At 48.5% G+C, this 26,938-nt stretch overlaps 2 protein-coding genes across 15 annotated transcripts in view; one reads left to right on the forward strand and one right to left on the reverse strand.

Annotated features, from left to right (window-relative positions):
* Positions 1-7,251: 7,251 nt before the first annotated feature.
* On the forward strand, positions 7,252-21,546 carry COL8A1 (collagen type VIII alpha 1 chain). Its single transcript, XM_082304218.1, has 2 exons — positions 7,252-14,670; positions 16,500-21,546. Exons 1-2 carry the CDS (start codon positions 14,358-14,360, stop codon positions 18,404-18,406), a joined length of 2,220 nt encoding a protein of 739 aa, XP_082160344.1. The 5' UTR covers positions 7,252-14,357; the 3' UTR covers positions 18,407-21,546.
* Positions 21,547-21,698: 152 nt separating this feature from the next.
* ST3GAL6 (ST3 beta-galactoside alpha-2,3-sialyltransferase 6) overlaps positions 21,699-26,938 on the reverse strand; it is a 77,448-nt gene continuing 72,208 nt past the window's right edge. For all 14 annotated transcript variants that reach the window (XM_082304209.1, XM_082304212.1, XM_082304210.1 and 11 more), the window contains one exon: positions 21,699-25,921. In XM_082304209.1, the coding sequence (XP_082160335.1) occupies positions 25,841-25,921 (81 nt within the window). In that variant the 3' untranslated portion in view covers positions 21,699-25,840. The remainder of the gene's footprint in view (positions 25,922-26,938) is intronic.

Below are 26,938 nucleotides of genomic sequence, written 5' to 3' on the forward strand. Positions count from 1 at the left end.
TTGTAAGCATTGCTGATAGCCATTCTGCTCTTTGGAGAAACAAGACTCCTTTTTCCTTGCTAGAGAAATATTTGCCTGGTGGATTTATTTTGTATTTGGTTAAGCCATGGTCTGTAGGTAGCCATGAACCTTTGGTTCTGATGTTCAGCAGTAAGAATCTGGTGGACAAAGTTTGTGGGGAAGAATGTGATTTCGTTTAAGTGCATTGATTTTTCTAACGCCAGATTTTGTGAAGTTAGTCATTGTTGTCTTAACTGCATCATCCTGGGAATAGCTAGCACATGCCTTAACTACTCCTTTGTGTAGACACAAGAAGAATTTTTAAAAATACATATCTGCTTCAAAAAAATCCAGATTTTGAAACAAAAAAGGAGGACTGGGCAGGAAAAACAGAGGCGTTAGTTGATTGACACTACAGGATATAGAACCTTTCAGATCCTAATCCATGACGGGATGTTTGCATCTGGCCCCATAATGGAGTCCACATGCCTGAATTAGATGCCTGGACTCCATGCATGCACGTAAGGGGAGTTAAGTGCCTCGGAGGGGGATTCACAAAAGCCACTGTTTGGGGAGCTGCCTAAGCCAGCCAAATAGGAAAAGCTAAAGATTGCAGTTCATCCTAAATCCTAGCTCTCTCCTGGGTTTAAGCGCCTTCTGGTGAACGAAGTACACAGGCCCAAGTCCCTCCACTCTCAGCTTATAGCCCACAATCCTCTTTTGAAGGCAGGTGCCAAATTTTTCTTTCAAACTCTGAGCAGCCGTCAGCAGCTCAAGCACAGTCTTACTCAGGCTGTAGAAGAGGGGTCTAATTCCCTCCTTTAAGTTGAAGCGCGCCTTTCCCACCTCCTAGGCATGCCCCAGCCAGCAGGCTGCAGGCATCAGCTCCCAGGAGGTGGGTGGGAGCTGGCACAGGTCACAGCAGACCCGAGGAGGCCTAGGGAGGAAGAAAACCATGAGAAACTTTGTCTGAAAGCTTGGGAGGCCTCAGCAGGCAAAGGGAGCCTCAGGTCCATGCCCTGCACTAAGGTTTGTGCACTGGCACCAAGCAGCCCTTGAGGAGGACATTAGTGGCCTGCCAGCTCAGGCAAGAGCTAATCAGTCCCGGATCAGGGACTTGGGTTTCGATTATGGACTGAAGTGCTTTAATTTCCCCCTCCAATCCTCTTTCCTCGTGTGCTTCCAGCCCCACCTCTGCCTCCTAGCGCTGCAGGCAGCTGAGGGGAGGCTAGTGGACCCCTTTGATCCAGTTTAGCAGCTGAGTAGCAACAGATTTGTCAGCCTATCACCGCTGGCATAGTCCTTCATCCTGGCTGCAGTACTGATGAAACGCACGTGCCAGCTCCCGCTGCAGACATTTTATAACAGTTAGACAGGAGAGCTGAGCACCGACCAGCTTTATAGCCTGTGTATTTGCTAGTCTCACAGTTACCAGTGATCATGGATCCAAATGGCTGCACTGAACTTTTCATGTTGTTTCTCTTGGAGTAGTGTTGAGAGACTTAAGTGAGTGAGCAATAGTATTTGCTCTTTAGTACTTGGCTTTGCTTCCCTTTGGCCTTGCTTGGGTTATTCTAAGGTGACAGATATGGTAATTTCAAGTCCTTTAAACCATAGTACATTGGATTGCATGTAGGAAATTAATTCTGCCTCGTGGCATCTCTGGAGTTTAAATGACTATATATTTTCATGGATACAGGATAAGTGTGTGTGTGTGGGGGGGGTGGTGTCTTTTTTGTATGTGTGTTTCAAAAGTACTCTTTTTCTTTACTGTGCTTTTGAGACACGTGGCAAACTTTTACTAGAAGTATTCACTGAATCAAACCTACAGGGAGTATTTCACAACTCAGGTTGAAAGTTTTTTTGGTGGTGTCATGCTACCCTTATTTCTGCACTTGTAGCGTGGGAAGAGAGTGGCATCTGTGTAGGCCTGGACATGCTACACTTGTTAACAAGTAACAATGATTTCAATCTTTGTCTCTTTGCCCATTGACTAGTCAAGTGGTTATGTGTTGAGGTAGACTTGAATAAGAAGCATTTCTTACCTGCTGCACAGGAGGAAAAGACGAAGGTCTATATGGGCAGACCTGTCTGGCACGACACAGGGATGTATGTGTGCAGTTCAGCCGTGGTGGCAGTGCAGAGGAGTACACTAGAGTTTTTGGTGGTGATTGCACCCAAGTGCCAGGTTATGAAGAGATGTACAGTGGTAGATCCACTGTCAACCATCTAGCAACGTCCAACTTCATGTCCTCCCATAGATATGACCCAGAGAACAAAGGGTCTTTTATAAAAATTAAAAGCCCTGTTTTGAAACCATTTTAACCAAATGAGTGTTTAGTTGCGGTTGTTGCCATCTTAGTCTTCATCAAGAAAAGTAACATAAAAACCCATTTAGGAAATATGATCGTGAGATAAAATCTGTTTGATTTTTGTGAATGGAACAGCGTCAGGTCATGACTAAGATGAGCACATCATAACAAATATGATGATATCTGCAATATTTTATAACAAAATAGAAAAATAACTGTTGCTAAATAATTTTAAAACATCCTTCTGATTTCTATCTAGCAGTCTAGTATGTTTAACCTTCTAAGGCAAGATCATTTCGTCCACTGTTTAAGCAAAGGTAGGAAAAGTATGCAAAGGGCAGGAATCTTTTTAATGGCAAATAACCTTCCAATAAAAATTGTCTGAGAGACAGGAGGGTTTTTTTCAAGAAAAATATTTTACAGACATTTGTTATTGTTTTCATATCTCCCTTGGACAGGGACTTTGGGGTTCTGAGGAGCTGCAAAGCTAGAACACAGCAAATAAAAACAAGAGAGAGAGAAGCTGCTCTTTCTCTCGACAGGCTCATCAAAGCACAGTGAACGGAAATATTTTAAGTGGTAACAATTCACCTCCAAAATAGAGCCTTTTGCTTTCATTTAAAGAAAAAAAAAAAAAGTCATGAAGCAGCATGAGGGTGAGAGCCAAAAAAACACATTTTGTATGCCATCAAATGAGAAAAGGAACAGAAGTGCTATGTCGTGCCAACTTCAGAAAGAGGCAATGAAGCAAATTTTATGGCAAGAAGGCAAAGCGTAAGGCCACAGGATTGCAACAGGAGTCACAGAGAACAATAAATTGTTTCAAATTAAGATCAGGCCAAGTAGTTCAGAGTCCCGTACAGATTTCTTGCTTTACAGTTCAAGAACTCCCAGGACTGTTAAAGTAAACATTGTCCGGGTTGCAAAGGCTAGAGTATGATCACTACAAAGGGGCAGATGAAATAAAGTTTCTCTATAACCAAAAGACTTCAACCAAAGCACCAGTGCACCCAGAATCAGACTCTTTTCCTTAATGAGATTCATTGTCTTGATTCCTTGTTAGGGGTTAGTGGCTCCCATCTAGATCACTGTAAAGCACTTAAATTTAATGTGTGCAGTGCTAAAAAGAGGGAAGAGGAGGGGAAATATAGTCCTAAACCTCAGAGAAGTGTCTGCTTCATCACCGATAATAGAGAGGCTAAAACTTAGCCCCTTCCAAAGAGCCAGTCCTCCTGCCTGCCTCAGGGACCCGAGAGGTGCCAGGAGCCCTCGCCTCCCAAAATGCCCCACTGCAGAGGTCCGGCCAGACCTCAGTGGTAACGGAGACAGACACCTGCCTCTCCTAAAGCTGCAGCTGAGCTCTATCCACCCAGCACACAGTGCAGCCTTTTTATCCCCAAAATGAAGATACGGTGACAGTGGCTGTGAAGTGGCAGGACATCACACCACGGCAGGGTGCCTGCAGGTGGCCCACAGGCCATGCAAGGCAAGTCAGACCTCAAGCAGCACCAGAGACTGAAAAAGCAGTTGCTACAGCCTCAGGATCAAGAGAAGGACAAGAGCAGGTTTCTGGCCACTTTTCCCTCGCCTCCTCAGGTCTGGCACCAAGCATAGTTTATCTAGTCTGAAAAGTCAAGCCTACATGAATATTACATCTGCAGACACCTGTACTGCTTTACATAGTGTTTAATCTAATAAAAAGACAGATTATCTTCCCTGCAACATCTGTAACAATCAGTCATTGTCATTACCAAATGCACTTTTATAATCAGGATTTTCCTTTCTATTGCCACTTCTTGGGAAGTGTTTAAGAAAAATAAGTACTCTAGCACCTATTTGTGTCTTGCAGGTGTTAATGAACAAGATTTTTGCATACACATCTAAGCTTTCCTAAAGGTATTGAGATCTACTAATTCACACAATGCTCCCCCTCTAAGCAGTCTTCCCAGACACATGAAAGAAAACCCTAAACCAGGCTGTATTAGAATAAAATATATATAGCCTGAAAATATATATAGCCTGAGTTGATCTTCTGTGTCTCTTTAGGACTCAACACACCTTCACAAAGAATGTATTTTATTTTTTCTGCTTTTAGTGCAATACTTTGATTAATCCCATGAGAAACTAAGAGTTCTCTGAGCAGTAAAACTGGTAGATATCCTTCAGAATAAGACTCTCTGCCACTTGTGAGTATTTGGGTAAAGATGCAGGATACATTTGATTTTATTAATTGCCACAGAAAGAGACAAGTCTTCTTCGCTCACTTTTGTCTACTCCCATACATCTGATAAGGTGGAGCATTTCACTGATTAACAAGCTGAACACTAAACTGTGCAGGTTATTCACTTGTCATTTAGAGCCAATTGCTAGCGTGTGGCTTGTTCACAAAGCTGTAGCTGGCTGAACCAAGAGGTAGCGAAATGGAAACTTTTTACACTTTTACCAGTGAGTATAATTCATAGCAGCACTGCTAGAGGCACTGCTTTGGATTAAAGTAGTAAAATGCTGTGATAGACTTTGCAAACCATTGTACCATAATAACATGCAAGCAATTGTACCGTGAAAATCTGGGAGGCTTCTACTGCACGTAGGCAGCACAACCTATCTCGGGGCAGAGTAAGGCCAAGAGCGATGAGTGACAGCTGAGAAGGGAGGTTTCCGAAGAAAGCCTGTAGTTCCCTGGCCACACTGTTTTGCAACCAGTAATCACCATAGTTCATTATCAACACCTTGAAGTTCAGCCTACTGGATCAAGCACTTCTGTCTGAAGCGCATCTCTGGTTGTTTGTCTTTGCGTTTATTTTGGGGTAGGGGACTGGCAGTAGATGTGAAGCATTTTTGCCAAAACGGTCCCCAAACCAACAACGCCCCCAGGCGATGGTCGGTTGACTATAAAAGCACTTCCATGAAAACCACCTCGTTGCCAGTGGGCTGCGCACAGCAAACCTGTTACATCTGATAAGGCAAACTCCTTGGATGGTATCAGTGCCTGTGCCCCACCGGGAGCTCCTTCTGCAGCACCTGGTAGCACCACCACTTCAGAGAAGGAGCCCTCAGTTCAGTTCCCACGTTGAACAAACAGCCTGTGCTCGGACGCATCGGCTGCCAGTCCCGGGCTCTGCGCCAGGAGGGCGATTACGTGCCGATAAGCGGGGAGGCAGCTCTACGCTTTGATCACTTTGTGTGTTCCACATTATCGGGTCCAGGTTTACGTGCCTCACGCAGCCGATCGCTGAATGGGGAGCTAGTCGCAGTCGCTTAAGTGTCTCCATCAAAGCCGCCTGCCACCAAGGCTGTAGGCAAACTGCCCAGAAGAGAGCATTAGGCAGAGGATTCAAACACATGCCGTGTGGCAGAGAAGAGGAAAATGTATTCAAAGGCAGGTATTTTCTAAATCCTACCTATAATTAATTCTAATCCTATAATTAAAGTCGCATGCTTTTCTGCAAACATTCCCCCACGTTGGTCCTTCCTCCCCACCCCGAGGTCAGACACCAATTCGTGCAAACAAGTACACGCCACCACACAAGACAGCTGCATCCCCGGGGACTGTGGTCACCCAGCCAGCGATGCCCAGCTTGCTGATCCTTGTCACGGCTCCCTGCCGTCTGACTGCAAGTAGCTTTCAGGCATTTTCCAGCAAACAGCTTCTGGGCCAGATCCTCAAAGACATGCAAGAGACTAACTCCCCTGGAAATCAATTACTAGCGCCAGGCATCTGAATACCATCGTAAATCACGAGCTTTGTGTTTGTGTTGAGTCGGCAGAGCCCTGTGCCTGGGAGTTTGGGGTTATGAAGATGCCGATCTAATCATGCCCAGATCTGCAGAGAGAGATGGAGATGCCCACCCGAGCCCATGTAGGTAGGCTCGCAGCAGGCTGGGCATGGGGAGAAGACTAAAGGCAATGTAATTTTCTGCATGGCCTAATTTCTCCTTCTCATCATGGCTGCTTCCAGTCCCAGGATGTGTGTTTTCACATATATGCACACATAAATACCTGCACACAGACAACTATTTTCATATATATGTAGATACAGACACACATGCAAATACACGTGGTTTGGAAGTAAGAAATGGGGGAAGTCCAAGGGTGCCATTTGCACACAGAGATCCGGGTGGCCATCCAGACTGAGCACATGCACAAATGTATTTGCAAAAAGACTGGAGCAGAGGCAGTTGCTTTGTTTTTGGAAATGGATTTGCAAATGGACAAACAGAGATCTCTCCAGGCATTGCAAGAAAAGATCATATAATTACCACTGAAGCCAAAGATAGCTTATAGATGATTATCAGTTTTTAAGATGAAGCCATTTATTTAGACGTTTTCACACTTCTCTAGCAACTGTAGGCACCATTTTGAATTTTAAAAAAAACAGAAATAGGCATCCACCACATGTTGAATATTCCCCATTAGCAGCAGGTTTATGCATGTGTGCATTTTAAAATGTTTATTATGACAATGCTTGTTATGACTGTCTTAGATTTAGTAAATACCACATGATAATCAGACACAGTTGTTAGACCTTGAGCAAAATATGATTTAATTTATTTTTAACATACCGAACAATAGCTGTTTCTTGGTAATCTAAACTGAACACAGACACTCAACACTACTTTGTCTCCTTGGAGAGGACAGTGAAAAGGAAGGAAGGGGAAAAAAAAAAAAAAAAAAACTGATCTCTGTGGGAGAGTTTCACAAGAGGCAAAAAGAAGGCAGGATTACATTTACCATAAATCTTACTTTCCTCCCTACTGAATGCACAGGCCCTTATAGACCATTAAGCAAGGTAAACTCTTCGCCTACTCAAGAAACAGGTATCACCTTCAGTGAAGCTGTAGGCACCGTTAAAAGTGAAATGGTGCGGGACCCCAAGCCTGCCTGGGCTGAAGTCGGGCATGGAGCAACTGTCTCCCGCCAACAGCATGGCTGAGCCCTCACACAGGGACTGCGCTCTCCCTTACCGTCCTCCTGCTCTTTACTGCTGAAAATAAGATTAAATCAGTGTAGCTAGTCTTAATTTGCGTTATGAAACCGGTTAGTTTTTAGAGGAAATTTGTGCCAAGTTGCATTTGGTTGCTTTCACTCCCTGTTTTTATGTGGAGTATGACTGAATTTTCAAAAAGAAACCCCCCAAACTGAGTTTAATTAGTTTGATTGCAAATTCGAAAACATCTATCCAAATGACATAAAACCTTCTTTGGCACAGAAAGGCAGAAGAGTGCTTTATGTTCAAGTGGTAATATGTGTATTAAATGGCACCCTAAGCTCTGAGCAAATACAAAATTATTTGGCAAGCAGAAGGTTGTTCGTTTTTCCTGCCCCTGAAAATAAGAGTTTCCAGTAAAATTGAGTCTCCATGCAGTACAGGGTATCCTCAGATCCCTGCAGAAAGTACTCACTGACTGACAACTTAGTCCTCAAAGGAGTTTAATGATCCAGAGATGAGTTTTAGCTGAGATTAAGTTTTGAAATAGTGTCTTTGAAAACTGTGGACAACAGTGTGCTGGGAAGATCACTGCTCAAGTCACCTACACATCACGGCACAGCTGCTGAGAACGACAACCAACATTTGCTTCACTTTTCACATCTAAAGACATCCCCCACTTGAAGTCACCCCAACTATTTACGGGTGCTGAGCAACTACGGGAACTAAGGCCTTCTAGCTGCTCTTCTCATTTTGTGCTAAAATTTCTTAAAAGAAAGGTAGCTGGCTAACAGAATTAGTTTACAAATGCCCCAAAAAATATATGGCCAGTGATTAATCTAAGGCTTTTCAGGTGGTGGGGACCTCAACAAAAATATGTATGGGTTGGGGGTGTGCACACGCTTGCACGTATAACCCAACGGTTTAAGGGAACCGTATTGTACAAAACAGGAACAGCATAGGTTATTTGTTACCAAAGTAACACTAAAAATGAAAACAGACAAAAAAAAAAAATGGTTATCACCTTGTGAAGACTTTGTAGCTTTCTCTTACAAGCCCTTCTTTGACTCTGCATGAGCTGCCACGTACCTCTGCCTGCAAGCTGGGGGACAGCCAGGGAACTCCCCATGGAGGGCTACTGTGCATCTAACCCACCAGCTCTCTGCAACAGAGCGGTGTTACTCCGTACACGTGGTCACACATTATTTGCCATTTCCATTGCATTATGCTATCCCTGCATGTCTCTATATGACAAGGAGTGACTTCAGTGAGGTTTATAATGTTCCCGTGGGATTGGATCCCCTCGTCCCCAAGAGCACAGCCATCCCTGGATACACCATTGTAGATACTTCATAATACAATCGGTTATAAAGGTGACTCCAAAAGTAGCCATGTTCCTAACCACTTCTGATCTCGAGCCAAAAATATCCTAGAGAATTTAGCTTTTTAGCATTAAATATTTTTAGTAGCCCTCTTCTGAGCACAAAATCTCCAGAGTCACTAGAATTTTTATTTTGCGAGTTTTGCAGCAGTCATTTTCCATGTGGAAACCCGAGCGCTAGCAAGTCCGTCCCCTCAGTGCAGTGGGGAACGGGTCCCTGCAGCTTTAGGCAATCCCTGTGGAAGGGATCCCAGGGCCCAAGAGTTCAGGTGACTGAGATCTGCTCATGCCTTATGCCTCTTTGGGAAATACAGCAGTTCAAAAGCAACATGTGGTAAATTAAACCCATAGGGCTAGTCTCTGGGTGGGTATCTTAGAGGTTCTGAGACATGGATAAATTTCAGTTAACCCCAAAATTCGTTGCAGAGCGATCACTTCCCTCTAAGAACTGTTAAATCAAGGTCTGGTTTCCACCCTTTGCAAGACCACCTAAGATTTCATAGAATAGAATCATAAAATGGTTTAGGTTGGAAAAGACCCTTAAGATCATCAAGTCCAACCATTAACCTAGCACTGCCAAGTCCACCGCTAAACCATGTCCCTAAGCACCACATCTACACGTCTTTAAAATACCTCCAGGGATGGAGACTCAGCCACTTCCCTGGGCAGCCTGTTCCAGGGCCTGACTGCCCTTTCAAGTCCCACATGGATGGGCATCACTCTTTCCATACATTCTTTACACAATTAGCCTAAACCAGCCATTATTTCTTCACACCAATTTAAGAATTACAACTGCTGGTACATTTTGTTTTGTCTTCAGTTTTTACCGACAAACGCAAATAGCCAGAGGAAGATCCTTTCTAGTTTTCTCAGGAGAACAGCTCTACCAAAGAGATTATTGAGAAATGTTCTCACTTGAGCTTTGCCCGTAAAAATGTGCTTTTACAGGGACTCTCTCTCACCCGCGGAGCCAACCACACACGTTGACACACAAGCAGCTGAACACTGTGGTTTAGGATAATGTTCCTTTGCCCTCAAGTGGCTTGCCCCACGCTAGGTAAAGCAAAACGTTTATTGTGTCTTAATCTGAACGACTGGTGCAAAAAGACACATCACACACTACGAAGGCACAGTCGCTTCTCCTCCATCTTCCTTCAGACATTCAAACAGCTAAGGTAAAACTTTGCTTTCTCCAAGCCTTTGGCTTCTCTAAAAGCACACGCATGCACTGATTTACCTGTCATAAATACGTAGACACATTCCCATTGGTTTCTGACAGAAACCCAGGAAAATCCCATTCCAAAGCTAGCTTATTGCTCTGCTGACGGACACCTTTGAAAGCATGTCGGAGCACATTACGTGAGTGTGTTTGGAGATGATCCCTAAATTGCTGGGATTTGGGTGAAGGTTGTGGGAAGTCTTACACTTCAGCTGCATCTTCAGCACAGATTTTTCTCCTCCTCACTCTGGTATTTTCCTTAAGTCCTGTCACCACTGGGAAAATCTCCTTTTGCTGCTCATAAGCTCTGGAGGACCTGTCCAACATTTAGGATCTATATGCGGCTTTTAAAAACCAAGAGCAAGATTTTCAGTAGCTTTTAGGCATTTAAAGATGCTGGTGGTTTCCTAGTGAGGTCTTCAAACGAGAGCTGTGCACCCAGGCATTCAGAAACAAACTGCAGGGCAGAAAGACAGACCTTCAACTTCTCTCTCTCAGTACATAAACAACTTTTTAGAGAAGCTCAGTAGGATGAGACAGGCAACGATCTGCAACACTGGGGGACTATCCCAGGCATCCCTCATGCATCAGGACTCTACCACATTTCTCATCAAGACTAATTTTGTCTGAGAGACAAGCCGTACAGCCGGCACCGAACACAGGCCACTTCCCAGGTACTTGCAGCAGATCCCACAACCCAGACAGCTCATGTGAGGCCGCCGGGGAGGCTCTGACCTCCTCCACAAAGACGTCAGCCAAGGCCTATCCAGCCTGAGGTTGTTCAGTAAATAAACCCCCACCTTCCACCTCAGCTAGTCACAGGCTCCAGCCCCAGCCAAAAATCAATAGATGAGAAGCAATTTGTCATTTCCAGGCCACACTGTTTTGGTTATGATGAGTCAAAAAACACTAAAGGAAACACAGATGTAGTGAGATCACCTCATTTTCTGGAGCCTTCCTATCTCTAGAAGTCTTGCCTGATCTCCCTCAAAATTTCCACACGCGCACACAAAAACATCTCGTATGCCGTGTGGTCAGGCCTGTTACACCGCAGGTGCGTTGTGTGATGCTTGGCAGGGCCGAGGGAGCTTGGCACAAGCAGCGGGAGGTGGAGTTCACTCTGAGCTGCGGGCAGGCTGGTATCTCCCCGTAGGAAATTTTTTTCAATTATTTCAAATAGCTCCTACTCGCACACAAAGCCTATGTTTTGTAATAAAAACAAGAAGAAAAATCACATCCAAAGGAATTTTACCTATTTCCCTCCCCACTTATTCCACTGAAGTTATCTTTTTAAAAAAACAAACCCCAGAAAACTGGCCACCAGAACAACAAAGTAGCCAAGAAGCTAATTTAATAACCTCATTCTTCAAAATCTACCCTGCCTTTCAACTTGTATGTTTCAACAACAGTCCTAAATCATCCAGATTCTTCTAATGTTTTTTTAAAAAGTTTCACTGCATTTCTCTCTTCATACAGGCAATGCTTTTCATTTGGCAGAGATGCACAGAATGCTGCAAATTTTCCAGTAGCTGGGATCTTCCCTGCAAACTGCGGCAGGTGTTACCCTGCTCAGCTACAGAGAGCCAAAGCTGCAGCCAGTTACTCGTTACCGTACAGAAAGGAACAAAGGCCCACAGAGGCAAGAGTGGGGATAAACACCCCCACTCCCCCCCCCAAAAAGGGTCACTTGGGGTCCATGTGCCCAGACAAAGCTGCAGCAGGTTAATAAGTTACCCCGACCCAGCTGAGCCCCAGTAACTGCTCACACACAGGCTGTCCTCACAGTCCAGTGCCATTGAGCTTTAAGCAGAAATACCACGTCCTAAGGCCCTAATCCTTTAGCTCACAGCAAAGCAGCCAGCCGTGGGCTACAAGCCACATTAAACTCGCTGGAGACGAAGCATTTGCTGAAATGCTTTGCTGAACAAGGATGAGTGACTGTGCTTGGGCTTCAGCTACACTTACTAACTCCTGTACATCTTGGCTCTGGTTTTCTTTGCCACATGGCAGCTGGTTACATCCAAGACCTTAAATTCCTGGGAGAGAAAGTGACTGTAGAAACTCAGCTGTGCAACATATGCTCCATCTAGTGTTTATTCACTAATATTTCCTTTTCTTAAATGGTTTGGTTTGCTGTTAACACATAGCTCTGTCTTTTCTGTAGTTTGTTTGTCTACTTAAGAACGTTATTGAAAATATTAACCTTCTGCTGGTTGTTTTAACTACACAATTTTGATTTACTTACACGTTCAGTAATGACGATACGGTAATTTCCATTGAGAGATTAGACCTCATAGAGCAAAACAAAGGAGAAATGTTTTAAAACAGCAGTGAGCATTTCTCCAGGTGCTTTGCTAATGCGAAGCAAACAGAGAATTTCGAGCAAGAGTAAAACATAAAAAGTAAGTGACACCCAGTGTTACCACCTGATCAATAACGTCCACCGCAGCAGTTTGGCGCAAGAAGCAGTTTCCCAGCCCTCCCGGTGCTTGAGCCGAGCCGTACAGCGGCGAGCGGGTAAAACACAAGTGACGGCTCCAGGGCTCAGCGCCTGCGGTGCCAGTGCCCCACTCCCTCAGCTCAGCAAGCCTCCCAGCTGCCCTGCCGCCCGCTCACACCCTCTGCCCACCAGGCTGGCATCCCTCATGGATGCGTTGCAGAGTCCCACCCTCCCCATTTACTCTGAGGCCCTTTTTAGAGGCCCGCTGTACACAGCGCAGTGTTAGAGGAGGCAAGCAGAGCGCCTTGCTGCCCCCTCCCCTGTAAATACCTTTCCTCTGCCCAACCCCACCGACCTCTCGCGCTTTCCCCCAGCTCCCTGCAGCAGCAGCCTTACCTGCCCAAAGCCACATCGCCTGACGGCCCCCAGGAGGACGCGTCCTGGCCCACGTCGGGTCGCGCTGCCCCTCAAGCGAGGGGGGTCCTCCCGCACGCTGCGGCATCACCCTGCGCAGGGGAGCCGGGGCTGCAGCCCCGCGAGCTGCTGGACTCAAGTGGGACCAGTCCCGCAGCCCCGCGAGCTGGTGGATTCGAGCGGGGACCAGTTCCAGCCCCAGCCAGAGAAGGGAAAGCTTTGCCCCGCAAAAGGTGCCTCCCAAGGCACAGGGAACCAGGCAAAGGGGGCTCAGTGCTGAGCTGCTTTGCAGCAGATAGAGGGGCTTTTTTGTCCTCTGTCAAGGCAGGCTGTGGGAGGACAGGGAAATAAGGAGGCGGCACAAAGCCCTGCTGCCTCCCCAGGCCGCCCCGTCCCACCTGGGCTCAGCGGGCCCGGCAGCTGCTGCGAGGGAGTTGTGAGAGCGATGGGCACAGCCCTGCCGGTGTGCCTGCCACGGGGGGCTTCTGCCGCTCAGGCTGGGTGCACGGAGTCTCTGCACGGTGGGAAAGCAGGGAGTCGGGGACAGCATCAAGCCTGGCAATGGCCACGTGCATTTCAGAAAAGCAGGACATACCGACCAGGCTTGGTAGTGGGACAAACCGCAAAATACTCAAACAGAGATACCTCAGGCTGCCCCCAAATTTGCACTCGTTTAGGGAGGTCCTGGTTGCTGATTTGCTGCTCACCTGCTCGTAACGCCGCTACTGCAGAAAGGAGAGGCAATAGCAGATGGCACGAGAGGTCCCAAGCTTGTATTTTGATAAGGAAGAAAAAGAATGAAAAACCAACCCCGTCCTGTTGTGTTGGCAGGGCTGGCGAGGCGCTGGGACGGGCTGCCTGGGGAGGGGACCGGCTCTGCGGCGGGGGACACCGTCAGAGAACAGTCGCACGTCCCCGGAGAAAGGCTTGGGCTGGCTGGGGCTGCCCGCGGGCACCGGTGGCCCAGACGGCCCCTAGGTGGCCCAGACGGCCCCTAGATGGCCCGGACAGCCCCTAGATGGCCCTGTTCTCCTGGGTGAAGGCGGAGAGGATCGCAGCCAGGCTGAGGAGGAGAGCTGGCATGGAGCTGTGATAGAAATGGAAAGCCCCTGGACTCTGCAGCCACGGGGCACAACCCTAGGCACAGATTTAAGCTGCAGAAAATGAGCTTTCATTGCTATGGAAAGCATAGCAGAAGGGGCATTGATAATTTAGCTTCCTTGGGCAGAAAGCGTTTAAGAGGTCCCCACGCGCCCCTGCCTGCTCTCCCCCTGTGCCAGAGCTTGCAGCAGAGCTCCCCAAACCTTGCGTGGTGGCACTGACACAAGCAAGAGTGGCAAATTGCAGCCTGGGGATGGGAGGGAGCAGGTCCCCGTATGGAGAAACCGCAGAGGGCACTGCCCGGGGTGCGCGGGGTAGTATAAAACTAAATGCATATAAGGACATTTGCTATAATAGTACTATTTGAGTAAAAGCTTCCAATAAACCAGATACAGGCCTGCTGCAGAGTGTCCTCCAGGGCAACACCCAAACCAGAGCGAGTCTGCAGAGGATTAGGTCCAGTTTGCTGCAGAAAATGAGAGCAGGTCTGCCCTAATGGACAACGCACGGCACGAAAAAACATTTTCTGCCAACTGTGGGTTTTGTTGTGTTTTTTGCAGGTGATGGCCACGCTGCTCTTCCCCGTGCAGCTGCTGGCAGTGGCTATCACCATTTACCTGGAGCTGGTGAGGTCTGCTCAAGGCGGCGTCTACTATGGCATCAAGCAGCTGCCACCCCAGGTGCCCCAGTACCAACCCCTCGGACAACAAGTACCTCACATGCCGCTGGGCAAAGAAGGCATCCCGATGCAGCACATGGGCAAGGAGGTGCCCCACATGCAGTACGGGAAAGAGTACCCCCATCTGCCTCAGTACAGGAAGGAGGTCCCGCAGATGCCTCTGCTCGGCAAGGACATGGCTCCCAAGAAAGAGAAAGGTAGGCTTGGCGCGCCCCTCGCCACCCCTGCGCAGTCCTGCCTGCTGCCCCACAGCGCCGTCAGCCCGGGGGTAACTGAGGACGGCGAGCAGGCTGCTGCGGGCTGGGCATGGCACCCAGGTGCTCCGGGGGCTGGCCAGGTTGGCACCTGGCCACGGGTGGACAAAACGGGCTCACACGAGCTGTGGGGCAGCTCAGGGCCACCAGAGCAAGGCCACAGTCATTCTCCGGGCTGCAGCACGGCCTCTGAGCAGCCCTACCTGTGACGAGCCTCCAGCACCCGGGGCTGGCCCCAGGTTTGTTCGGATGCTTGCTTGAGGCTAGGAGAAACCTCGTAATGCCACCCGCCTGCAGAAAAACCTCTGACGGGGTTTCAAATGATGGCCCAGGTAGATGGGCCAGGGTCCTGCCTGGAGGTGCTCCCACTCTCACTGCAGCGACTGGACATGAAATAAGAGCTAGGAGGCCCAAGATTTGAATTTATGGGAATATCACGGCTTTGTCTGGATTTATCCAGACCCTGTGATTTAGAGGTTTGCAGATAAAAACATAAAATTTCTCTTCTGACTCTGCAGTCCTCTTTCTGTAGGTTATTTATGGGAATAACGGAGGCATTGAGGGTACAGGGCATTACTGCACAAGTCTGCACATACACATACTTTCAGTATTCAGTAAAGGAAGTTTGGACAATATTAGGACATTTAAGAAAACAACCAAAAATGTCAAAAATACAAAGGGCAACCAGGAACACCCAGTGTCATAAAATCCTTGTGGGGACAGCGAACATCTGTGCGACTTCAGACAAGCTGGTTAACTCTTTGTCTTATTGAGGGTTCAGTGTAACCACAGCCTCCGCTGGCTTCAGAGGGAAATGGAAGATTTCAGGGCCTATTTTTGGAGTGCCTGAACAAGCACGACTGGCTGTAGTAAAACCAGCCCATCTTGTGAGCAAAGGAGGTTTTCTATGTGCATAAAACACAACAAGTGCAGAGAGGGAGGGTTTCTGCCTCCCAAAGAACAGTTAATTCTTTTGTCCTGAAACCTCATCTGTCCCCTTCCCCCAAACCTCTCGCATCTTTATCCATTTCAGAGCCGGAGAGCAGCAGACTTTCCACTTAACACAAAAAGCCTGCAGCTTGAAAAGCAACCAACCCCAACACAACCACTCCCACGCGGCAACTCCCTCACCCTGACCTGCAATGCTAAGTGATCACATACGCAAAAATGTGGGTTTGGACAATAAAAACATTTTGTGAAGCGTTTAGAAGAGCTCTAACTAGACGTGGCTATGCCAGAAACCTGTGGGAGTTTAGCAGTCCTGGGTAAGGCTGTAGGTTTCCAGTAATATCTTAATGGGAACCAAAGCCTTGGTGAAAACGCAGTCATACCTACGTACAAAATTCTTGCCGATACGGTCCTTTTTAACTGATCTTGCTAATGTAAACCCTCCAGCAAAAGCACTTTTATGCCAGAACTCCTCCTCCAGCACAGGAACGCTGAGCAGCTTGCGTGTCCTCCAAAACCTCTTAAAAGTAGATGAGTCTATAGCAATATGGGACAAAAAGCAGATTTCGCTGCTTAAGATTGTATAGGTGGAAAACACCAGTAAAGCGCAAATGGCTTTTGCATGGCAAAAAGTAAGCAAACGCCAACCTGGAACTCGCTGGCCAGCTCCGCCTCCCCGCCGCCCACGAAACCAAGAGGCATCATAGCAAGCACGTTCAATTCAAAACTGCCTTTGTGTTTCTCGAAGGACGCGATGGCAATCACCTGTTGTCTCTCCCCCTCCCCTTCTCTTTTTTTTTCTTTTTCTTTTCTCCCCAACCCAGAAATGCCCATACGCAGTCTGAGGGGCGAGCAAGGTCCCCCTGGTGAGCCTGGACCAAGAGGGCCGCCGGGGCCACCGGGATTACCAGGTCACGGTGTGCCAGGAGCCAAAGGAAAACCAGGACCACAAGGATATCCAGGAATTGGGAAGCCGGGTTTGCCAGGGATGCCGGGGAAACCGGGAGTCATGGGGCCCCCGGGGCCAAGAGGGGAGATGGGGCCGAAGGGGGAGATCGGGCCCATGGGGATACCCGGGCCGCAAGGACCACCGGGGCCTCACGGGCTTCCTGGCATAGGGAAAGCGGGTCCTCCGGGGCTGCAGGGACAGCCGGGGCCAAAGGGCGAGCCCGGGATGAAGGGGCCCCCAGGAGTCCCCGGGATCCCAGGACCAAAAGGGGAGAAGGGTGTCGGGATCCCAGGTTTGCCGGGGCTGAAGGGTCCGCCCGGCCCCCCAGGCCCCCCCGGCCCCGTGGGGCTGCCAGGGGTCGGCAAGCCGGGCATGGTTGGCTTCCCCGGCCCACAGGGACCCCTGGGCAAACCCGGACCCCCGGGAGAGCTGGGGCTGCAGGGGCCCCCGGGGGTCCCCGGGATCCAAGGCCCTCCCGGCCCACCCGGTGTTGGCAAACCCGGCCAGGATGGCATCCCCGGCCAGCCGGGCTTCCCAGGCGGCAAAGGGGAGCAAGGCCTGCCAGGCCTGCCGGGGCCCCCCGGCCTCCCTGGGGTTGGGAAGCCGGGCTTCCCCGGGCCCAAGGGTGAGCGTGGGGTGGGTGGTCTGCCCGGCCCCCTGGGGCCAAAGGGGGAGAAGGGGCATGCGGGGCCGCCTGGCATGGGGGGGCCACCGGGGGAGCCAGGCCAGCCGGGACTGCCGGGCATCATGGGCCCCCCAGGGGCTGCCGGCTTCCCAGGACCCAAAGGAGAAGTGGGTGCCGTGGGGCCACCAGGACCGGTTGGACCCAAGGGCGAACCCGGCCTGCAGGGGTTTCCGGGAAAGCCAGGCTTTCCCGGGGAAGTGGGGGCCCCCGGGCTGCGGGGGCTGCCGGGCCCCACAGGGCCCAAGGGGGAAGCCGGACACAAAGGCTTACCGGGGCTGCCGGGTGTCCCAGGGCTCGTGGGGCCGAAGGGCGAGCCGGGGCTCCCCGGTGCCCAGGGGCTTCAGGGCCCCTCGGGCATCCCAGGCATTGCGGGACCCAGCGGTCCCATTGGCCCCCCGGGGCTGCCGGGGGCAAAGGGGGAGCCCGGCTTGCCCGGACCCCCCGGCTTCCCCGGCGTGGGTAAACCTGGCGCCGCAGGGCTGCAGGGACCCCCGGGGAAGCCCGGGGCGCTCGGTCCTCCTGGCCAGCCGGGACTCCAGGGGCCGCCCGGCCCCCCCGGGCCCCCAGGTCCCCCGGTCATCATCCCACCCACTCCGCCGGCCGTGGGACAGTACCTGCCCGAGGTGGGCCCGGGGATAGAGGGCGTCAAGCCCCCCTACGGCTACATGGGCAAGAAAGGCAAGGCTGGCGCCGCCGTCTACGAGATGCCTGCGTTCACAGCGGAGCTCCTCACCCCCTTCCCCCGGGTCGGGGTGCCCGTGAAGTTCGACAAGCTCCTCTACAACGGCCGGCAGAACTACAACCCCCAGACGGGGATCTTCACCTGCGAGATCCCCGGCGTCTACTACTTCGCCTACCACGTCCACTGTAAAGGGGCCAGCGTCTGGGTGGCGTTGTTCAAGAACAACGAGCCGCTGATGTACACCTACGACGAGTACAAGAAGGGCTTCCTGGACCAGGCTTCGGGCAGCGCCGTGGTCCAGCTGATGCACGGAGACAAGGTTTACGTTCAAATGCCATCCGAGCAGGCGGCAGGACTCTATGCCGGGCAGTACGTTCATTCGTCTTTTTCAGGATATTTATTGTATCCCATGTAAAACTAAAACCAGACACACACACACATACACACAAAACCAAAACCTTTCTTCTCTGCTTCAAACTTTTATACCGTGAAAGATGCATTTTATGACTGTTTCGGACCATCTTGTACAAAAAAAAAAAATACAAAATTTAACATTATACACAGCTAGTTATAAAAAAAAAAGGTGCGGTGAACATATCTAAAGGTGTGTATCAGGTTCATAAGCAGTTGTTTTGCACCCAAGGGGGCCATATTAGCTGTACATTATATATTTCTGTGATGTCATGCTTACTTCATTTTCTTCACAATAATTCAGTACGAAGGTTCAAATCAGTGTACGTCACTCACTCCTGTTGCATATTTGACTGTTGCATTGATCATAGTTATGAGATGAAAACCAGTGACTTAAACCAGAGTAAGTTTGTCTCAAATTATACGGAAAAAATTGAGTGGCTTTTTATTTGTTTGGGTGGGGGTTTTTTGGTTTTTTTGACAGCAGGTCTGCCTGACAAGCAAAGGTTCTCTTAGCTGGAGACCTTCATTTCCCTTCCCCCCACATAAAATATTCTCGCAGGTGTGGTTTTTTTCCCCGAACAATTTATGATGGAAAAGGAGCATTGGTGGCATAAGTATTCCCCGCAAACCTTCTCCAGCAGTCGTTGGACCCAAACCGCCACCGCTGACTCCAGCAGGCGGCAGGTTCACCTCCAAACGCCACAGCACTCGGGAAGTCTCCCCCTGCACTTGCACAGTTGAAGCAGACGAGGCAGATCAGAGGCAAACACGAAGGGCTCCCCGTTCGCTTTGCGCCACGTGACCGAGACATTTCGGCCAGCACGTGGCAATACAGCAGGGCGGTATAAATTCACTAGGACTTCTGTGCTCGTGCTAAGAACCTGCAGCTGTTTGGCTTGTCAGAAGAGACGCCTATTCTGCCACTCAGCAAAAATTCAATCAGTTTACTCTTCAGTGACTAGGCAAAGCAGAAGTAGCTGTGTTTGCTAATTAACTAATTTATTGTTTGAGATCAACCGATAACTTTACCAGCAATACTGATCATGCAAACTTATCCGAGAACTTCATTTTATATAAAAGCTGATTTCCAATCCTTATTTATATGTTACCAATTGTCAAGGAGAACCTGCAGGCCTCGATCTTTTCTGTACATGAGGAAAGCAACTTCCCTGCAAGAGCTGTCTGTTCATCAATGGTGCTAATCTCACCTCCAAAGTACTCGCTTCCAAAGGGCGGCGTACTTTGCTGTGGTTCCCTGTACAGCGCTGCACATCACACACTCTTACGCTAGTTGAGAGTTAAATACTCATCACTTCTTCAATGTCTTTAGCTAACGCTACCGCTTTTGATTCAAAAAATGAACTAGATTTTTCATGCAGAACTAAGATTGGATTTAACTGGCATTACCATTATTTAAATGCAGAGTTTAATGCAGTCGAACATTGACTAAGGACTCCAGTGATATAATGTGGTGCTTTATCTCAGAAATTTTATGGAACGGTGGCAGGAACGGATGGACAGTTTACCAGGCATTGGTGACTTCAGTGTGTTCCCAGAATATAAGAGATATGTCAAAAGCAAATAATTTTGTATTTAAAATTTTTGTACTGATTTGAAAAAAATATCTTATTAAATATCTTAAAAAAAAAAAAAAAAAAAAAAAAGAGTCCTGTCTTCCTTCAGCAGAACTCTCAGAAGGAACATTCAGCCGGCTGAATTCATATATCAGACCACAAGGACCCTGAAACCGAGGGCCTGATGTGAAAAAAGGAAGTGAGGTACCCTTGGGTTTAGTTCCCCTCCACTGGCAAAACTGCCCTGAGCCGCTGCCCCGGCATCGCATTTGGGGGGAGAGCGGCTGGGGCTGGGGGGAAGGCGCAGAGCGAGGGGCTCCCGCCGGCGGGAATGCAGCTTACGGGGCACAGGGCAGCGCGGGAAGCCAAGAAAGGGGAGGCGGCGGCGGGGCGCTGCGGAGGGTTTGCGCTCGCCCAAAGAGCCAGAGCTGGCTGCCAGGCTGGGAGATGCACACCACTGCGTCCCTGGCTCTCCCTGTGATTTGGAAACAGCTTTTCCCATTCCCTCCCCGTTTTTCCACCTGCAGCAGAAACCTACTGTGAAAGCGGCAACGTGTTTGTCGCTGATCGCCATCGCTATTCACCCGTGGCTCCACTGCGGGAAGTAAATGCTAACCCACGGTGTGGCTCCCCTGATCTCACCTCTACGACAGGCATTTCCTCCCAGCTGGCGAACTCCTAAACCGTCAGTACTAAAAGGAACGCACTGAATACCTCCTTGTGCCGGTCATCGCTAGCTAAGCGGCTCCCTGCTCCCCAGCATCTCATTTTTACTGCACAAAGAGAAAGAGAAAACAAAACATGAGCCAAGTACTGCAATCAGTGCCTCTCACTTTGTGTCTAAAGGCCTTCATCACACGCCATCTTCTTAGTTAAACGTCTTTTATTTTAGCATTCCCCTGAAAGTCCCCAATGAGACAGGCACGATGGAAAAACCATGAACAATTAAAATCAGGAGGATGCCGCTCTTGATCTTACCCACAAGAACTATGTCCCCGCTTTGCTTTTACTCAGCCTGGAGCGAGATCTGCAGCCACAGTACGGCTCAGCCTACCTAGGTTCAAAAATTTTCAGCTGTTCGCTCTACTCGGCACCAAAGTTTGTTCTGAAACTGGATGCCGTATCCGACATCACCGCACGTGCTCTCCACGGCATTAATAGCGGGGCTGGGCACACGCACGCATCCACACGCACACACAGCAACCACCTTGCAAAAAGCAGCCCAAGGGCACCGTCTTTAACACAGTTTATTCACGGGAAAATAATCGCTTTCCATTTGTAGCATTCAAAACGTCACTTGAAACAACTGTAAGAACATCTTCAAAATACAGCTGGCACTTTAAAGGCATATAAAACTTAAGACAAATGGCAAATAAAATAAGTATTTACTGGTACCAAAAACAGATGTTGAACTTCATACGTTCTTAAAAATCAGACTCCACTTAAAAGTTAAGGTATTTACGCTCCCTGCCAGGGCATTGTTAAAAAGAAAAGAGTGGCGTAGGAAACCAGAGGTACCACACGCTCATTATTAAACACCAAAGTTGTGATTCTGCATTGTTATCACCGATACAGTCACTGGAAATGTCACTTAGCAGTATCTTTTAGGCACTCTCAGATTTGTATTTAGTGCAATAGTTTGTGACCTTCCTTCTTAAGTCCTATCACCGTACTTCCCTTAATTATTACAGCAGAGGAAGAAATACTTTCCCAACAGAAAACAAAGCCAAAAACCCCTAAAAGCCTGAGCCGAGCAGAGCTTTCGGCTGATGCCCTCCTGCCTGTTCTGTGCGCACTTGGGCGCCTCAGAGCTGGGTCCTTCTGACGGCGCAGCATTTTGAGGGGGTGGCAGACGAAATGCAGAGCGCCTTTGCTGGCAGACGCTGCCGTCCTGAAATTCAGCAGGCTGCTGGGGAACGGGACGGAGGAGGAAGGGATGAGATCGTGGCTCTGCCACCGATACGGGAAGAAAATGGATGGGAGCCGCTGGGTACCTATATAGTTACACCGTTACCAGACAAGGACATAAAGCTGGCAGCACCCTGGGGTTCAAAATTGGCAGCTTCGCTGCTGCTGATGCGATTGGGAAGCTTTGGAAGGGAGATGTCAGTGCAGAGGTTTCACTTTCAGGAATGGCAAAAACAGATAAAGAAAATCTTAATAGCAGCTCACTCTCAGAAACGATCTCAGTGTTTGGAGTTAGCATTATTGCTTTTTTCAAAAAGTCCCAAGGCAAGTCTTTGGTACTGCAAAACGCCTGTGAAAACGCGTGCCCCGACAGAACAGACACCGGGATCTGCGGGCACTACCGACAAGCACGCTGCGCATGGGTATTCTTGCCCGTGTGAAGTCAGTGCAAAGTCAGCGACAGCGGTCCCCAAGGCAGAGCAGCAGAAACGACCGTGTGAAGCGGGTGGTGAAGCAGGGCTGGCGCACGCAGAATCCTACCGACGCTTCTGACAGCGGGGAAAAACGAATCCCTTGGGCCGCTGCTTATTAGAGAAGAGAAAAGCTACTGGCCTGCAAGCCGTGCTTTCAAAAACACTAGTGCCCTGTGGTTTATCAATGGGATCAGCTCTTGGCTCGGCCCCGAGTGAACAGGTCTGGCTCTAAATGTTTCTCGGTCACCTTGGGACAGTAACCTTGGCATACACGGGCTCGACATCCCCACGGGAGCACAGAAGTGGGGGAAAAATATCCCTGGGAGTACTGCTTAACTTCAAAAATAAGTCAGTCATACAAGTAGGGAGGCTTATTAAGAAGAAATAAAAAGGAGCAGCTGATAAGGATAAATGCTTGCAGAGGGAATACGAAATGCATTGAGAATATCAAACATTATTAAAAAAAAGGGGGGGGGAGGGGAGACAAAAGCTGATGTAGTAAAAATAATAAAGGAGTCTATCTTAAGAGTTTGGGGGGGCACCATTTGCTTGCCATGAAGCCATTTTTCCAGTTAATTTGGGGGGATTCTAACTATAGCAGAACAAACCCCAACAAAGCAGAAAACCTCCTAGGAAAACTAGGAGAAGGAATCAGTTTAGATTAGCGGGAAGAATCTCTCTGGAGAGGGAACAAAGCAGAGAAAGTAACCACATCCTCAGAAGCACAGCCCCCTCCCTGCCCACCTCCTGCCACTGGGGACGCAGGGGGACGCAGCCTGCACCATCACAAGAGCCCGGCGCTGCAAGAGAGCAAATTCAACAGCAATCCTGGAAAAAACCCTCGCAGTCGGCGTACTGCGCGACGTTACAGGGGTGCGGCGGGATCTGTGGCGGCAGCCCGCGGGAGAGCCGGAGGGCCCGGCTCCGGGAGCAGCCGCGGGTTTTGAGGGGGAAGAGGCAGCCCCCCGCTCCTGCCTGGCTCTGCCCTCCACAGAGCCCGAGATCTACCGAGGACTTCTACGCAAAGAGAGCGTGGGCAACACCGCGACCTTTGCAAAAAGCCTTACCTCAGCATTTTTTTCAGGTGGAATTGCTGTTGTCAGTAGTCTAAATCACTGCAGGTCTGGGGCTGCAGAGTCACATAGAAACCTTTTTAATTAACTGAAATAATCATGAGAAATGAATGCTGATAGAGACAAAGACGGTAGTGTCACTGTTTTCTGATGCAAAACCCCACCTGTTTGCATTCAGATTTTTAAGCGAAGATCTCCTCAAAGCCTCAGAAATGTGCACATTAAAGAAAAAGAAAAAAAAAGGAAACGCAAATAACTGAGTAAGAGCCCTTCCGCCACCTGGTGAAGAAATTCTGGTTTCCTCCATTTCCACCACCAGAGTCACCCGTGCCGGTGCCCCAGGACCGCGGGTGCCCCAGGACCGCCGGCGGGGCCACCCCCAGCAGCTCCCCCTGCGGCCGCTGGGCCCAAGGGAGGCACCCCCAGCTGGCAGGACAGCGTGGCACAGCCTGCCCCTCGCTGGGGACACATCTGGGCCCCCCCAGCCCCAGGTTTTTATGACATCCAGAGTTACTTCAGACATGTCCAATTTGCCTGAAACAGACCAAAGCTCGGGGGTCACTGGGCGCAAACACAAGCCTCCTCCCCTTCGGCTGTGGCTCCCCTCCAAACCACGCTGCACTCGGTAACTCCCAAACGGCAGAGCCAAGAGCTAAAGAGGGAGATGAAAACTATGAGAAGGTGGGGTTTTTTAAATACCTATTGCACTCCAGAAGAGAGAGAGGAAAAAAGAAAGATGACTCTTTGGTCACTTCAATGCTTAGTCCTCTACCTTGCTGCAGCAAAGAAAGCGGGTTCAGTACTTTCGTAATCCTCGGCTTCTGGAAACACAAATACCGAGCTCTTGACCTGCTAGAGGTTTGTATTCATCTTGTAGTTGCTTGCACTGCTCCTAAACGCACTAAAACTCTCTATGTAATTTTATTAAAAAGCAACAAAGGTTTTTCTACCAACTTTGAAGACTTTTTTTTTTTTTTTAAGTGGACTTCTTTAGGTGTGATTGACCAAGATAACCATAAGGTCTTCAAGCAAATCTGCCACAATTAAAAAAAAATAATATATATACACACACACACCCTATGAGAGAACTGGAACAGCATATTGTTCTTCTTTGACAGTTGTCAAGGGCATTCCCAGGCAGATTTCACTTACTTATTCAGCAGGCTTGTCTGAGACTACCCAATACAGGAAACGTAAACATCACATTAAATGTTTCAATTAAAACGCCAAGTAAGTTCCCACAGCTAAATGATTTAGTTAAGCCACATCCTTTAAACCGAAATGTCAAGACAGGAGAGGTAAACAGAAGCCAAGTGATAATTCAGCTGAGGTACACCTTGGATATTCCCCAGCACACTCTACTGCCAAAACCAGGAACATTCATTGCTCATATCGATGCATTTCAAAGGTGGAAACGCATTACAGCATCTGAAAAAGGAGATTCTGCTGGTTTGGAAAAATACACCTCGATTCTTGGGGAGCAAACAGAAAGATACACGAGATCCTGTCCTGGAGATCTAGGAATCCAACAAGAGCGGGCTCAAAATTTAAACTCGGGCATGAACACCTCTGTCCCAGCTCAGGGTTCTGTTGTGGTCTGGGGGAGCGGCTGACACGCAGGTCGTTAGGACAACTCTTCCGTCTTCAACTCCCTCTCTTCTAACTCAAGTCATCAAATATAAAATTGATTGGACGCCCAGCACAGAGAGTACGTTTTTCCATAAACTGGGTACAACACGCGCATTGTCAATGCCAACCTCTCCACAAATCAGACCAAAGGGTCTTCACCTTCAGCAAAGGCAGACAGCAGTTCAGAGTCGATGGCCAGTGCAGAAGCTGTGGCTTCTCTGCTGAAGATGGATGTTCCCTCCTCAGGAGCAGGGCAGACCAAAACCTGGACACTCCGTATGTTCCCCCTTCTCCCAAACACACAATAATGATTTACAGGCACCATTTTAAAGCCATTTTCATACTACGAGACAAACATTCAAGACTTTACATCCATCTACTAAACACTGGTCGTCTCAGTCTCTTGACAGTGTAATTCTTTTGGAGGACAACATTAGAAACAAAAGTATTCCAGAGGAGTAATCATTTGGAAAGAGTTCTTGCTGATAAATAAGTGATGTGCATCGCGTTTTTATACATCCCTGATACTTTCAGCTGAAAGTTTCATGGTTTTCCCATTATTAAATAGATTCACAGAAATTCAGTTAACTCTGTTTGAAATAGTCCGTTACCCTCAGGCTTAGAAGAAGCTTCTGCCTTGGTGAGGTTTCTGTGCTCCTTTTAAACAGTAAACAGTTCTGCTGCACTTAAAAAATAAAAACGTCATACAAAAAATAAAAATTTTTCAGTTTTTTTTTTTTTAAAATAGTGATTGTTCTTCGTATTTTCCATTCGGCTTTCACGTCAAATTGACCACAAAGTTCTTGTCTATAAGCTTCTTCAAAAAATTCTGCTCAGCGGTGATGTTGTGGTATTCATTCTAAAGAGATGTGAGGGAATAATTAAAAAAAAATTAATTCAAATTATTACCAGAAGCATCACTTTGTTGTTCTTTCCTTTTAACTACCCATGATACTTGGAGGATGCTAAGACTAGGAAAGCTCTGGGGGAAAAGACTTCTTAGCAAAGGCTGTAGCACAGTCTCCCAGGAAAACAGGCGAGTGACTCTATTGCTCAAAACTAGATGAGATTTTCCATTAGGACACAACCCAAAAGGGATGATCCTTCCGTGGCAAGAATGGGCGAGACACGGACTCACAGCAGCCCTTCCATGACTAACTCTCCCAGCTCCTCCCCGTGCTTAGAGGGAACAGCTGCATAACCATTTTCTGACTGCTTGTGCTGTAAATGTGACTAATTCGCAAAGCTCAGCGCAGGTTCTTGAAAAGCACACATCTGGCATTTTAAGTCGGACGCATCCTGCCAGTCAGTTCTGACAAGCCAAAACCGACCCATCTTCCGTGCTGTATCCAGATCCTGGATACACAAGAGACCAGTGAGGTTAGCGGAGGACAGCACAAGGGAAGTAAGTTTACTGACAATCTTAGACAGTGAATCCAGTAAATTAATATAATACAAATCCTGCATAAAAGATTATATATATATGTAGTATAATATTTACAACTTAACGCCACTACAGAATTAACGATAAGGTTTTTTAGTTGTGTGGGTTTTTTTTTTTTAAAGTTTCAAGATTTTAGGAAACTTATGGATGTCTATTCAACTAGTGATCAAGCTTACCCAAGCTTGGTACGCATTGCAAAAAAGCACCTGCAGAGAGGAGCCTCCAAATGAAGGCGAGTTCAGTGTCAGAGGTAAATTATCTCAGAGCAGCAGACACCTAGGAGTCCTCAGAGAGATATGAGAGGCTCCTGTGGGAATTGCCCCTATCTTTCCTCTTCAGGAAAGGGAGGAGGAGAGAAAACGGTCCCCACATGCACTGGGCATGCACATGGAAGAGAAAACTGTTCACATTGAGGTAAAGGGCTGAGATGGA

Source organism: Platalea leucorodia, assembly GCF_965183815.1.
Source record: "Platalea leucorodia genome assembly, chromosome: 2".
Classification (NCBI taxonomy): domain Eukaryota; kingdom Metazoa; phylum Chordata; class Aves; order Pelecaniformes; family Threskiornithidae; genus Platalea; species Platalea leucorodia.

Bases quoted from the DNA above. Each gene is read 5' to 3' on its own strand.
- COL8A1 (XM_082304218.1), top strand. From the start codon at position 14,358: ATGGCCACGCTGCTCTTCCCCGTGCAGCTGCTGGCAGTGGCTATCACC. The intron at 14,671-16,499 runs GTAGGCTTGGCG...TCCCCAACCCAG, and splicing joins GGCTCCCAAGAAAGAGAAAG to AAATGCCCATACGCAGTCTG.